We start from the raw sequence: 13,335 nt of genomic DNA, 5'->3' as shown, positions 1-13,335 counted from the left end.
CTACGAAAACCTGTATTCTGCAAGTATGATTTCCACTGGTGCTGCTTATGGAACGCTGTATATGGAAAAGATACAAGAGCTGACTGTAAGGTTATCAAATATGGCATAGGAAAGTACAGCAGTTTCCTGCAGCAGGCTGAAGCTTGCACATTGCCTGTGACATGCTGCATGCTGCTGCACAATGCACTGTCTGCATCCTCTCCTGTGCATTTTTCTTACTTCCTATCTCCTGTCAATGATGAAAGGATATTACTATCTAATATTCTCAGCCTATCCCTGCAAGTGTCTGGCTTTGGCACACTGCCTGTGAGCTGCGGCATGCTGCTGCACCGTGCACTGTCTGCAGCCTCTCCTGTGCATTTTTCTTACTTCCTATCTCCTGTCAATGATGAAAGGATATTACTATCTAATATTCTCAGCCTATCCCTGCAAGTGTCTGGCTTTGGCACACTGCCTGTGAGCTGCGGCATGCTGCTGCACCGTGCACTGTCTGCAGCCTCTCCTGTGCATTTTTCTTAGCACTGTGTGCTCTGCCATCTTCACTGGCAGCTTCTTTTTCTTGTAAATGATATAAGCCAACCAATCACATCGGGCCCTCCCTGCCAGGGGCTGGATTTGCACACCGCCTGTGAGGTGCTGCATGCTGCTGCACAGTGCACTGTCTCTGGCCCCTCCTGTGCATTTTTCTTAGCACTATGTGTTCTGCCATCGTCACTGGCAGCTTCTTTTTCTTGTAAATAATATAAGCAAACCAATCACATCGGGCCCTCCCTGCCAGGGGCTGGACTTTGCACAATGCCTGTTGCATGCGACGTGCTGCTGCACAGTGCACTGTCTGCAGCCTCTCCTGTGCATTTTTCTTAGCACGGTGTATTCTGCCATCTTCATTGGCAGCTTCCTTTTTCTTGTAAATGATATAAGCCAACCAATCACCTCGAGCCCTCCCTGCCAGGGGCTGGACTTTGGCACTCCGCCTGTGACATGCTGCGTGCTGCTGCACAGTGCACTGTCTCCGGCCTCTCCAGTGCATTTTCCTCACACCTGCTCTCCAGCATCCTGCTCACAATTTGGAATGATCTATATAAGTATAGCATGTATCAGAAATAATCCTGCCCCAGCTCCTTATGTGACACTTGGACAAAGCGTGATGGCTGATGGGACAATGTAGTTACCAGAAAGTGACCTCTATAAACCAGATGGCAGGTAGGGAAAGGATGTGGGGAGAATAGTATAATAATCACGGCAAGGTAAGGGGGAGTTTGAGGATTTTAAGTGTCTGTTGGAGTTTCCCTTTAATAAGTCCCCGAAGCGGATGACGAGTCATATATAACTGTATCACAGCAGGTAACGTTATCATTCTGTCACAGGCAGGAGATGAGATTTCGGCAATTTTACAGCCCGGAGTTGGCTCGCGAACCTTTCGTCAATAATTTAACAAGTTGTTGAAGATTCCAGAACATCCCACGTTCCCTACGCCCTGCAGACATGACAAGCTGGAGACTAAACTTTTATCATTCAGTGTCGGCTTCCCCTCTCACTGGACGCCGCTCCCTCCTGACATTTCATATAATGAACCGAATATTCAGACTGACAGATGTGAAGGGGTGAAACACGGGCTAGGAAACGTAACACTGCCCAAAATTCATCGTCCTTCGGTCTGGCATAAATACAAGACTGATACACTGTAACGAAGTGGCAGGACTAGACGAGGACGGGCTCAGTCTACTGATGTACATGGGTGTATTTCCATTCCATGCGCCAAATCGGCACATTTAGATCCTGCCCATGAGACGGCCCCCGAGGAGTGGGAACACCCACTTTATGGATGGGGGTTTGTATAAAGACCACATCTTCTGGGGTTTCATTTGCAGAATTATCTGGGCAAAATGGCGATTGTTTAGGCTCAGTGTTGTAGTTTTGCAATAGCTGAACAGGTTGGAGACCACCTATATCTTATAAGAAAGACTGGATAAGGAGAAAGTTTCTGGTCTTTAAAGAGGATCTGTCACCAGGTCAAAAGTGGCCAATTTTTGATCTTATTTCATTCCCGTTGCTCCCCATCCGTCCGCCATACGGTTCCAGAGATATGCGCCTTTTTATTTAGTGCTGCTTCTTATGGTCTTTACCAAGAGGGTTTGGCTTTCAGGGTAATTATGCAGAGCAGCCTAAAGACCCACCCCCGAAGAACCATCTGAGCCACGCCCTATTAACAAAGACTATAAAAATTAGCACTAAACAAAAAAAGGTTCATATCATTGTAACCGTATGGCGGAATGAAAAAAAACAAAAAACGGAATACTCAGAAGAGCAGCGGGAACAAAAGAAGAGTAAAAAATGGCCACTTTTGAAGTGGTGAAAGGTCCTCTTGAAATGTTAATAAGAACTTCAGGATGCCAAGGCATACTGGGAGTTGTAGTTCTGTCACTGCTGGAGTATAACAAGTTGGAGACAAAGGATCTAGACTGATACACTGTAACAAACCATGAATAATCGGACAAGTTTTCAAATTGCAAGTAATTGAAAGTTTGTTTTCTTGCACTTACCGCACGTAGAGGGAACGCTTTTGGTTTGTTTTCAGAGAGCCGGACCCAGAACTCATGCTGTGATTCATCATCTGCTCGCGAAGGTCATGGATTTTTGCTTCAAACCGAGCGTACTCTGGAAAGGGAACGAAAGCAGAAATAAATTAGAAAACATTAGCCAAGTGACCCGTCCGTAACTATCAGATGCCAGAGAAGATGAGCCATTACGCGGGCCGCCGCATTAACAGGACTGATGGAAAAATGACGGGAGTAAACTGCTCATTAGTCCGAAAAGGATGGCGCCCCCTACAGTTAATACTGGTCACACAGTCACCAAATATGAAACATAGCCTTATTAAAAAAAATTAAAAAAAATTGACATTTAGAGGGGTTGCTAACTATTCGGACAACCCCTTCTGAATCCCCCATGTAAAATAATAACACCTTATACTCACGTCCGGTGATAGTGCCATTACAGCAGTGTCGGCACTGGCTCTCCCGGGGCTGGCGTGACATTGACCACAGGGATCACGTGACATAAAAGTGTTATGCCATCCCTGGGAAAGCTAATGCCAATGCTTCTGAAACAGTGCTGGCACCAGAGGTAAGCATATAAGTGTTGCTATGTTAAAAGGCGGAAACATGGGGATTCAGAAGGGGCTGTCCGAGTAGTTGACAACCCTTTTAAAGGGGTTTTCTCATTATCATAAATGGGTAAAATTGCAAATTGCTTGTAAAAATCAGCAACTTTTCCATTTACCTCTCATGAAAAAATCCTATCCAGTCTCTAGAACAAAGAGAATTCTTAATTTTATAGTTTGTAATCATTGCTTAGGTTACAGGCCATCTCTGCAATCTATCAGAAGTGGCCGGTTTCCTAAGCAAAGAGCCAGCTTGCAAGCTTTTTTCCATCCCTGGATGCAGCCACAAAATTCAGGAGCGCAGCTGAACCCTATCGCCAGCCTGATCTGTCAATCTTCAGGAGCGTACCTGCCCCAAGCAAGCAGGAATCCAGGAGCCAGGGGAGCGTTATGCTCCTGAAGAAAAAAAAGGTTTAACCACCCCTTTAATGGAAACCATCAATAAGCTGCAATTGACAGATTTTCTCTTCTTGTCAGTGTTTACGGAGTTCTGTCATTGGGATTAGGCTTTATTTTTGGGTGGGTTCCTTAATGTTAAAGTGATTACAGAGCGTCCTGCTGCTGGGATCATCAGTAATCTACTGTAATCTATACGGAAACCTAATTTCCAATTTCCCCTGCAGCACTCCCACAGGAAGAATTAGGCATTACACATTTTGCATTTACATCAATGGTTTGTCCACTTTATGCATGTATTCCCTAGGTCCTCCACAGGGATATATGCTATTTACAGCCACTCCCCCCTGGAGACATATAGGTCTGCATAAGAGCTGCATACAGAAAACGGTACAAGATTTTGAATGACAACTAACTGCAAATTTGCTTTCTTTTTTTTTAATTCTAGAAACGTCAGCGCATTAAAAAAAATGTGTTGCAAAAGTCTTCACACTATTGTTTTTCCAGTGTACACTAGTGGTATCATCAATGGTTGAGAGCAGCATTACCGCCACGTAGCCGCCCATGGACCCTGCATGTTGCTTCTTACCATATCAGAAGCTTCGCTACTTAACACAGACAGAAGTGACCTGATGATGATCTGCCGGGACCCCCACAATCAGATGTTGTCTATAGGATACAGGACTTCCAACCAATGACAGGAAGGAGTCCCCATAATTTACCGATTTTCTCCAATGAAATCAATGCTGTGGTTCCTGAGATTGGGTGCCGCTCTCTCCTGTGATGTCTATGGGAGCTGCTTGCTTTGTCTCATAGACTTCAGTAGGGAAAAGCCACCGCTAATGGGACCCCGATTCTCTCAAATGTCAAGGAAAAACCGTGCCACCCTGTGGATATGCCCCAAGTTCCCAATATCCCTTTAATTAAGCACTGTATGGAAATCAAAAAAGATCTCTGGGTCATTTAAAGGCATAGTAGCTCTTTGCGGTGGCTCTCCGAGTAGATGTCTCCTCTCCATTACTTCCCTGGTAATAAACAGTAGCTGTACAATAACTGTAGACCCACGATCAGGAGAATACAGTCCATTGTACTCTGTTATCAGCCATTTCTGGCTGTTATACGCATGTTATATACACAGGAGTGAGTGGTAGCCGCTCGTCTTATAACGCTGCTGCACTACTATAATCTTTGCCATTTCCCGCGTCACCTCCTAAACATTCATAAATACATTTCTGATCAATGAGAATTTACAGAAGACAAGCTTCATAATAACTCCAGACGCGGGAACATGAGCCTGTGGAGGGAGAGACCCCAGGGGGACTATGAGATCCATCATCCATAATGGGACATTAGTATTCATTGGGTCCTGGATGAGGGGTCGTAGAACCTGTGGAGGGCTGTCCCACAGAGACCCCAGAAGAATCTTGGACATCCAGGAGACTTCCTGTGGAGACCCGTGACTCGGGGGACTATGAGATCCTTCATCTCTAATAGGACATTAGTATTCATTGGGTCCTGGATGAGGGGTCGTAGAACCTGTGCAGAGATGTCCCGCAGAGACCCCCAGTAGAATCCCGTATGTCCAGGAGACTTCTTGTGGAGACCCGTGACCCGGGGGACTATGAGATCCTTCATCTCTAATAGGACATTAGTATTCATTGGGTCCTGGATGAGGGGTCGTAGAACCTGTGCAGGGATGTCCCGCAGAGACCCCCAGTAGAATCCCGTATGTCCAGGAGACTTCTTGTGGAGACCCATGACCCGGGGGACTATGAGATCCTTCATCTCTAATAGGACATTAGTATTCATTGGGTCCTGAGTGGGGGTTGCAGTCACTGCATGGGCTCATTTCTAGAAGAAGCCGACCCACCGTTCACTCTAGATGCCACGAATTGAAATGATGTCATTTTAGAAAAATTTTTAAAGAAGCTTTTAACCACTTTTTAATAGTAGAGTACCGGCTATCATGACATCACCGTCAGCACCCAATGATGGAAAACTGGGGAAAGGGTAATAATCCCTAATTAGTCAACTATGTTGCCGACAGGACATCTACTAACAATGATTATGGTTGATGGGAATGACGCCCTGTGTGCCTCACAAGACGATCCTGCATCCTGCGCCATCCAGACCACAGGAAGAGGAGACAGAAAGACTGAGGCTGCCATATATCTATCGTTTTAATACTTAATTCCAATGAAATTTTCAGGGATATGATAAATTTTACATTAGAGATCATCAGTCGGAGTCTCCACAGATAAGTCGTGTGCTTTACCACCGCTCTGTTCTATCTTCTCTTTACCAGCTCTGATGTCTCGCCTTCCTTTGATCTTAATAATCTCTTATGTTTGGACACGTTACTGTGCGTGTAATGGAGGGAGGGAAACGAAAGCTCATTATTAAGACATTCGCCCAAGATTACACAACCGGAAAGAAGGGAGAAAAAAATTGCATTCGGCCCTCCCTGGTGGCCTTGGGCACTGGATAAGTTCATGCCAACACTTCATTTTAATAGGGCTTTTTTAAAGTCCCTAGCCCGATTCTTTATACAGACCCTGGACCAGACCTCCACTTTTATACCGATCTGAGACCAGTCGCCTCTCCATTTTCCTGCACTCCTACCTCTTCCAACATCCAGAAGATGGTTGGTGCCAAGAGGATATCTGCAATGGCGCCTGGGAGTGGAGAGAAAAGCAGTAATTGGGAGAGGTCAGTATGACATGGGGGCATAAGGGAGGTTGGCCAACTGTTCCAGGAGTCGTAGAGATCCCCTCTTATTCCTAGGAGCCTCCAGAAGAGTTGCACAATGTACAATGGTGATGAATGAATGGGAAGGATCCTACGACTCCGCACCCTCGTTAACGAACACAGAAGTCCCACTGTTGCGGTAGGTTCCGTGTATAAAAGAAATACATTATTAATCCCGGCAATCTGACTTCTCTAAAGCAATGTCTCCTCCTTTACACCCCTCTGGCACTCTGTATACCGAGCGGTATGAATAATTCACACTGTGTGTCAAAGCGAGGAGATTAAAGGGTAAGCGCCAATCCAAAAAGAACTGCCCACATCGCCTTCATCTCACATCAAAGATTCAGATGTGGAAGAGTCCTCGCCGGAGAACAGAAAACTAACAATCCTTGTAGTAGAGGAATGCAACAAATGGAGAGTGACAAGTAATTATAGAATTATCATTGCAGATTTCTAATACATATTATATGGAGAGAAGTATGTGCCCCCTCCTTTTTACACCTCCAGGAGCTTCTCTGACCTCCCGTTCTACATCCATACATTAATATGGAGTCGGCCCCTCTGCAGACATAATGGCTCCGCTCTTCTGGGAAGGATTTATACAGGTTTTTGCAGGTGTCTGTTGGAATTTTTGCCCCTTCATCCAGAAGAATATTTGCGAGGTCAAACCTTGTTGTTGGGGAGAGGCCATTCTTACAATCTCCGGTTTAGTTGTTGGATGGGGTTGAGGTTAGGGTTCAGTGCTACCGGTCATGTTCTTCCACCAAACTCCTCCAACCATGTCTTTGTGGACCTTATGCACTGGACACAGTCATAGGGAACAAAGAAGAAGCGTCCCAAAACTGTTCCCACAAAGCTGGAAGCTACAATTGTCCACAATGTCTTGTATGCTAAAGGTTTAAAGGGAACCTCAGAAAATGCTATTTACCTGCAAATAAAGAGTTAACTGCAGGTAAACAGCATTACAATGCTGGCTGGCCACCTTACTGAATGTGTGGCTACCAGGAGAAAATAAACTTATTTAGGTCTGGAAGCTGCTTGCTTTCAGTCATGGGGAGGTGCGAGGAGCAGTAACAGCCAGTGCTCACTGTACTGAGTGGCGGTTGTAATTATTCCCCGCTACATTGACAGTTCGCTCTGCAGCATGTGTGTGTGCAGAGTGATTTGTCAATCAATGTGGCAAGGAATGATCATAGTCACTGCTCACAGCATAGTGAGCGATGACTGTAGCCGCTCCGTCATGCCCCTATAACTGAAAACTGGCGGTTGCCAGGAGGAAATAAGTTAATTTTCTCCAGGTAGCTGCACTTTCAGTAAGTTGGCTTATATGCTATCAAGTCATCAATCTGGCTACCAGATTATACTCTAATGGACCAATATGACCTTGTCTTTGTTGAATTGTATCAATGATATCCTCCCATACTCTTAACAATGATGACATACTCATAGTATTAGAATCCATGAGATGATTCTCCATCCTCTGATGGACCTGTATGACCTGTCTTGGTTGAGTTGCATCAATAACATCCTTTACATACTATCAACAACTACTCAGCCAGAGGTTTGTTATCTAATTGGCAATCCTTTGATGGACAAGTAAGACCCTGGCTTGGTTGCATTGCATAGATGATATTCTTACACACTATCAACATTGATGATACACCCAAAAGTTTGTTATCTACCAAATTATCCTCTGACGGTCCAGCCTGATTCTATCTTGGTTGTGTTGTGTTGCTGATATCCTTACATAATCTCAACAAGGGTATTTGTATCTGTATCTATTGTATATTTCTCTGATGGACTAGTATGACCTGGTCTTTTTTGGGTTACATTGATCATTTATTTATATACTATCTTAAATAATGATACTCCCAGAATATTGGTATCTACCAAATGATCTTTTCATGGACCAGTATGACCTTTTCTTGGTTGGGTTACATCAATAATCTCCTTACAGACTATCTTGAATGATGATATACCCAGCACAATTGTATCTACTGGACGTTCCTCTGATGCACCAGTATGACCTTGCCTTGGTTGGGTTACATCAATGATCTCCTTACATACTATATTGAGTGACGACAGACCAAAAAAATTAGTATCTACCAGATGATCTTCTTATGGACCAGAAAAACATTGTCTTGTTTGGGTTACATGGATGATCTCCTGACATACAGTCTTAAGTGATGATACTCCCAGAATATTGTCATCTATCACAGGATCTTCTGAAGGACCAGTATGACATAGTCTTGGTTGGGCTAAATCGATGACCTCATTATAGACTGTCTTGAATGATGATATTCCTGGAGTATTGATATCTACTTGAAGTTCCTCTGATGAACCAGTATGACCTTGCCTTGGTTGGGTTACATCGATGATCTAATTACATACTTTCAACAATGGCAACACACCCAGAGTATTGGTATCTACTGGATGTTCCTCTCATATACCAGGATGACCTTGTCTTGGTTGGGTTAAATTGATGGTTGGGTTACATCGATGATCTTTTTACATACTATGTTGAATGATTTAACACCCAGAATGTTGGTATCTACCAGATGATATTCTGGTCGACTGGTAGGACCAGGCCTTGGTTGGATTGCATCAATGAAATCCTTAAACTATCAAGTTAACAATGGACACACACTTAATGGTTTGGCTTCTCCCAGATGATCCTCTGATGGACAAGTGTGACCTTGTTTTGATAGTTTTACATAGTTGAAGTAATTCCCCATTATACACTGTAACGACACACCCAAAATATTGGTTTTCATCCAATTATGAACCCACAGAGTCAGAATTCTCCGAGTGCTCATGGAGATACGTTTATGACATAGGCGTACATTATAATTTCATTTGTGCTGGTGCCCAACAGCAGGCCCTAATGGAGTAGTTTGGTTTAAAAGCTTTTCCTCTGTGATCGTGGCATAAAAGCTGTCGCTAAGCACGCTTTAATGTATCCCACTCTCGCTTCTGATTTGCAGAACTTTCCCCATTTTAAACTGTCAGTAATCTTTTATTTTTAGTACAGAATATATAATTGGCAATAATAAAAAGCGGAAAAAAAAGTTCCATGTCCTGGATACGGCGAGGTATCTATGGTAACCTGGTAATGTATGTGTCAATTTATACTTGAATGTAAGTCTGCAAGTGACAAATTGTCTATATCATAACCTGAAGAATGTCTGAAATGACTACGTACATGTCCCGGGATCGGCAGAGCGATCGAGCGACCACAGGATCTCACTCATAATATAAATATGGCCGAAGGTGTCATTGGGGGGAATACAACTAATATTCAGGAAAAAAGGACCAAAAAGATACTGGGAGAGGAGGAGGTTTACTAATGAAAATATGGAAGTACAGTTCCTCTTAGCAACCAAGAAGTACAGTTCCTCTTAACAACCAAGAATCGTTCACATCCTCAGATCCTATCAGACTGCACCTCTTCAACTCTCTTCTCATCCCTACGCACAGATCCACATCCCTAAATCTCTCATCTCATCCCTACACACAGATCCACATCCCTAAATCTCTCATCTCATCCCTACACACAGATCCACATCCCTAAATCTCTCATCTCATCCCTACGCACAGATCCATATCCCTTTATCTCTCGTCCCATCCCTACACACAGATCTGTCCACATCCCTTTATCTCTCATCTCATCCTTGCACACAGATCTGTCCACATCCCTTTATCTCCTGTCTCATCCCTACAGACAGATCCGTCCAAATCCCTTTTTCTCTCATCGCATCCCTACACACAGATCGAAATCCCTTTATCTCTTGTCTCATCCCTACACACAGATCCACATTCCTTTATCTCTTGTCTCATCCCTACACACAGATCCACATCCCTTTATCTCGGGTTACTTCTGAAGGTGAAGATGCTGGGGCCACATACCTTGCCTTATTTCCTGTATCTGTCCTCCGTCTGTACCTTTCTCCCACCCAGGGGAGGGGAGCTGCCGTGCACCGCAGTACACCAACCCGACAAACAAGGCAACACGAACAGGGGGTAACTGAAAATACCAGGCATACAAATATTCACTCACAAATAACAGAGGAATGCACTGGGGAGTGGAGGATGGGGAAAAACCAAAGTAAGGGGAGGGAAGGGAATTATCCCCCTTACAAACCACGCAACAGTCACAGAAAACTCCTCCAAAGCTTCTTCTTATTTAACCACCAAACAACTATCCTCCCAGCCATGCAGCATAAACTAGCTCTGACAATGTGTTTCAATCAGAACCCATATTACATAGGGAATGGGAGTGGCTAACTGAGCTCAGCTGAGAGCTCAGACTCCCAGTATCCAACATGGCTGATTAACCCCTGTTCTGCCAAAAGAAATTAACACCATTTAAAAAGAAGGTGAAGTGCTTCTATTCAGCGCCGGACTAGGAGCAATCAGACGCTGCAGTCTTCTGGCTCCTCTCTGTTGCGGTAACCTCGTGACAAAAAACTTAAAGAGGTTGTCGCACGAACAAAGTACTTTTTAATTAATTGATCTTACAGTAAAGTATTGTAGTAATATAATATGTTATGTAAGAGCTATAAAAAGCATATGGCCAAATGGCCTCATTTAAATACGTAATAACAAAGGATAAAAGACTTTGAATAATACAAATAATAACGTATGGTGCAAACAAAAGTGCCCCCAAACACAGAATGATACCCCTAACAGTGAATTCCTCCACAGTACCCTCTATATGCAAGGTGTTATGACCCCGCTGGTCCCCCTTCCCACAATTCCTTAACAAAAAATGGTGACCCAATCACAGTATGATTCTCCAACCGTAATCCCCACAGCCCTCCATACAGTATGATGGCCCCGCATAGTCCTCCATACATATAACAGGGTCCTGCATTGCCTTCCATACAGTATATTGGCCACATACTGTATAATGCTCCATACAGTATAATGGCCCCACATAGTGCTCCATACAGTATATTGTCCCCGCATGATGCTCCATACAGTATAATGGCCCCACATAGTCCTCCATACATATAACAGGGCCCTGCATTGCTTTTTATACAGTATATTGGCTCCATATAATGCTCTACACAGTATAAGGGCCCCAAAAAGTGTTCCGTAAAATATAATGGCCAAAAAATGCACTCCGTACATTATAATGGCAATACTGTACATAGTGCTCCATACAGTATAATGGCCACAAAAAATGCTCCATACAGTTTAATCTCAAAGATAAAGCCGTGTGCACTACTATTGGTGGTGCCCAGGTAGGTTCCCACACCATGTGATACTAAAAGAAAGAACCTGGTTCTCTGAATTATGTACATATTTTCTTTGCACATTATGTTTTCTTTTGTTTCTTTTTGTATATATTTGTAAATAGTATTTTGTTTATGTTCACGTTTTGTAGTAACTGATGAAGGTCCAGATATAGGACCGAAACGTTTTGGCTACTACGATTAAAATCTCACAAGCATTAAGTTGAGTGCCAGGTTCTTTCTTTTAGTACCATACAGTATAATGACCTCACATAGTGCTTCACACAGTATAATGGCCCAACAAACTGCTCCATACAGTATAATGGCCTCACATAGTGCTCCATAAAATATAATGGCCACAAAAAGTGCTCCATTCAGTATAATGGCAGTACATAGTGCTCCATACAGTATAATGGCCACAAAAAATGTTCCATACAGTATAATGGCCTCAAATAGTGCTCCACACAGTAAAATGGCCCCACATAGTGCTCCATATAGTATAATAGCCCCCCACACAATGCTCCATACAGCATAATGGACCACACAAAGTGCTTCTTACAGTATAATGACCCCACATTGTGCTCCATACAGTATAATGAGTTCCATACACTATTATGGCACCACATAGTGCTCCATACAGTATAATGGCCCCACATAGTGCTCTGTACAGTATAATGGCCCCACATAGTGCTCCATACAGTTTAATGACCACACATAGTGATCCATACAGTATAATGGCCCCACATAGTCCTCGATACATATAACAAGGCCCTGCATTTCTTTCCATACAGTATATTGGCCCCATATAATGCTCCATACAGTATAAGGGTCCCAACATAGTGCTCCATAGAATATAATGGCCAACAAATGTACTCCATACAGTATAATCGCAATACATAGTGTTCCATACAGTATAATGGCCACAAAAAGTGCTCCATACAGATTAATGGCCTCACATAGTGCTTCATACAGTATAATGGCCCGACATACTGATCCATACAATATTATAGCATTATATAGTGCTCCATAAAATATAATGGCCACAAAAAGTGGTCCATTCAGTATAATGGCCCCATATAGTGTTCCATACAGTAAAATGGCCCCACATAGTGCTCCATGCAGCATAATGGATCACACACAGTGCTTCATACAGTGCAATGACCCCACATAGTGCTCCATACAGTATAATGGACCCACATAGTGATCCAGACAGTATAATGACCAACATAGTGCTCCATACAGTATAATGGCCCCACATAGTGCTCTATACATTATAATGGCCCCACATAGTGCTCAATACAGTATAATTACCACACATAGTGCTCCATACAGTATAATACTCCCTACATCATGCTCCATACATTATAATGGACCCACACAGTGCTCCATACAGTATAATGGCCCCACATAGTCCTGCATACAAATAGCAGGGCCCTGCATTACTTTCCATATAGTATATTAGGCCTATATAATGTTCCATACAGCATAAGGGCCCCACATAGTGCTCCATAGAAGATAATGGCCTTCAAATGTACTCCATGCAGTGTAATGGCAATACATAGTGCTTCATACAGTATAATGGGCTCCACACACTATAATGGCCTCACAATGCTCCATTCAGTGTAATGGCCCCACATCATGCTCCATACAGTATAATGACCCAATATAATGCTCCATACAGTATAATAGGCCCCATATTAAAAAAAATACTCACCTCTGCCTGTTCCCCCGCTGCTCTGGTCTCTTCATTGTGTCTTCAGATCCTCTTCACTACTCGGCAAAGTGGGCACA

The 13,335-nt window shown here is 43.4% G+C and overlaps 1 protein-coding gene across 16 annotated transcripts in view; it reads right to left on the bottom strand.

Moving 5' to 3' along the window:
* The window catches only part of DLG2 (discs large MAGUK scaffold protein 2), a 1,278,757-nt gene that overhangs the window by 89,344 nt on the left and 1,176,078 nt on the right, over positions 1-13,335 (bottom strand). For all 16 annotated transcript variants that reach the window (XM_077298627.1, XM_077298628.1, XM_077298639.1 and 13 more), the window contains one exon: positions 2,544-2,658. In XM_077298627.1, the coding sequence (XP_077154742.1) occupies positions 2,544-2,658 (115 nt within the window). The remainder of the gene's footprint in view (positions 1-2,543; positions 2,659-13,335) is intronic.

The sequence above is a fragment of the Ranitomeya variabilis genome, chromosome 3 (genome assembly GCF_051348905.1).
Source record: "Ranitomeya variabilis isolate aRanVar5 chromosome 3, aRanVar5.hap1, whole genome shotgun sequence".
Taxonomy (NCBI): Eukaryota; Metazoa; Chordata; class Amphibia; order Anura; family Dendrobatidae; genus Ranitomeya; species Ranitomeya variabilis.
This window is presented reverse-complemented; position numbering and strand designations above follow the sequence as displayed.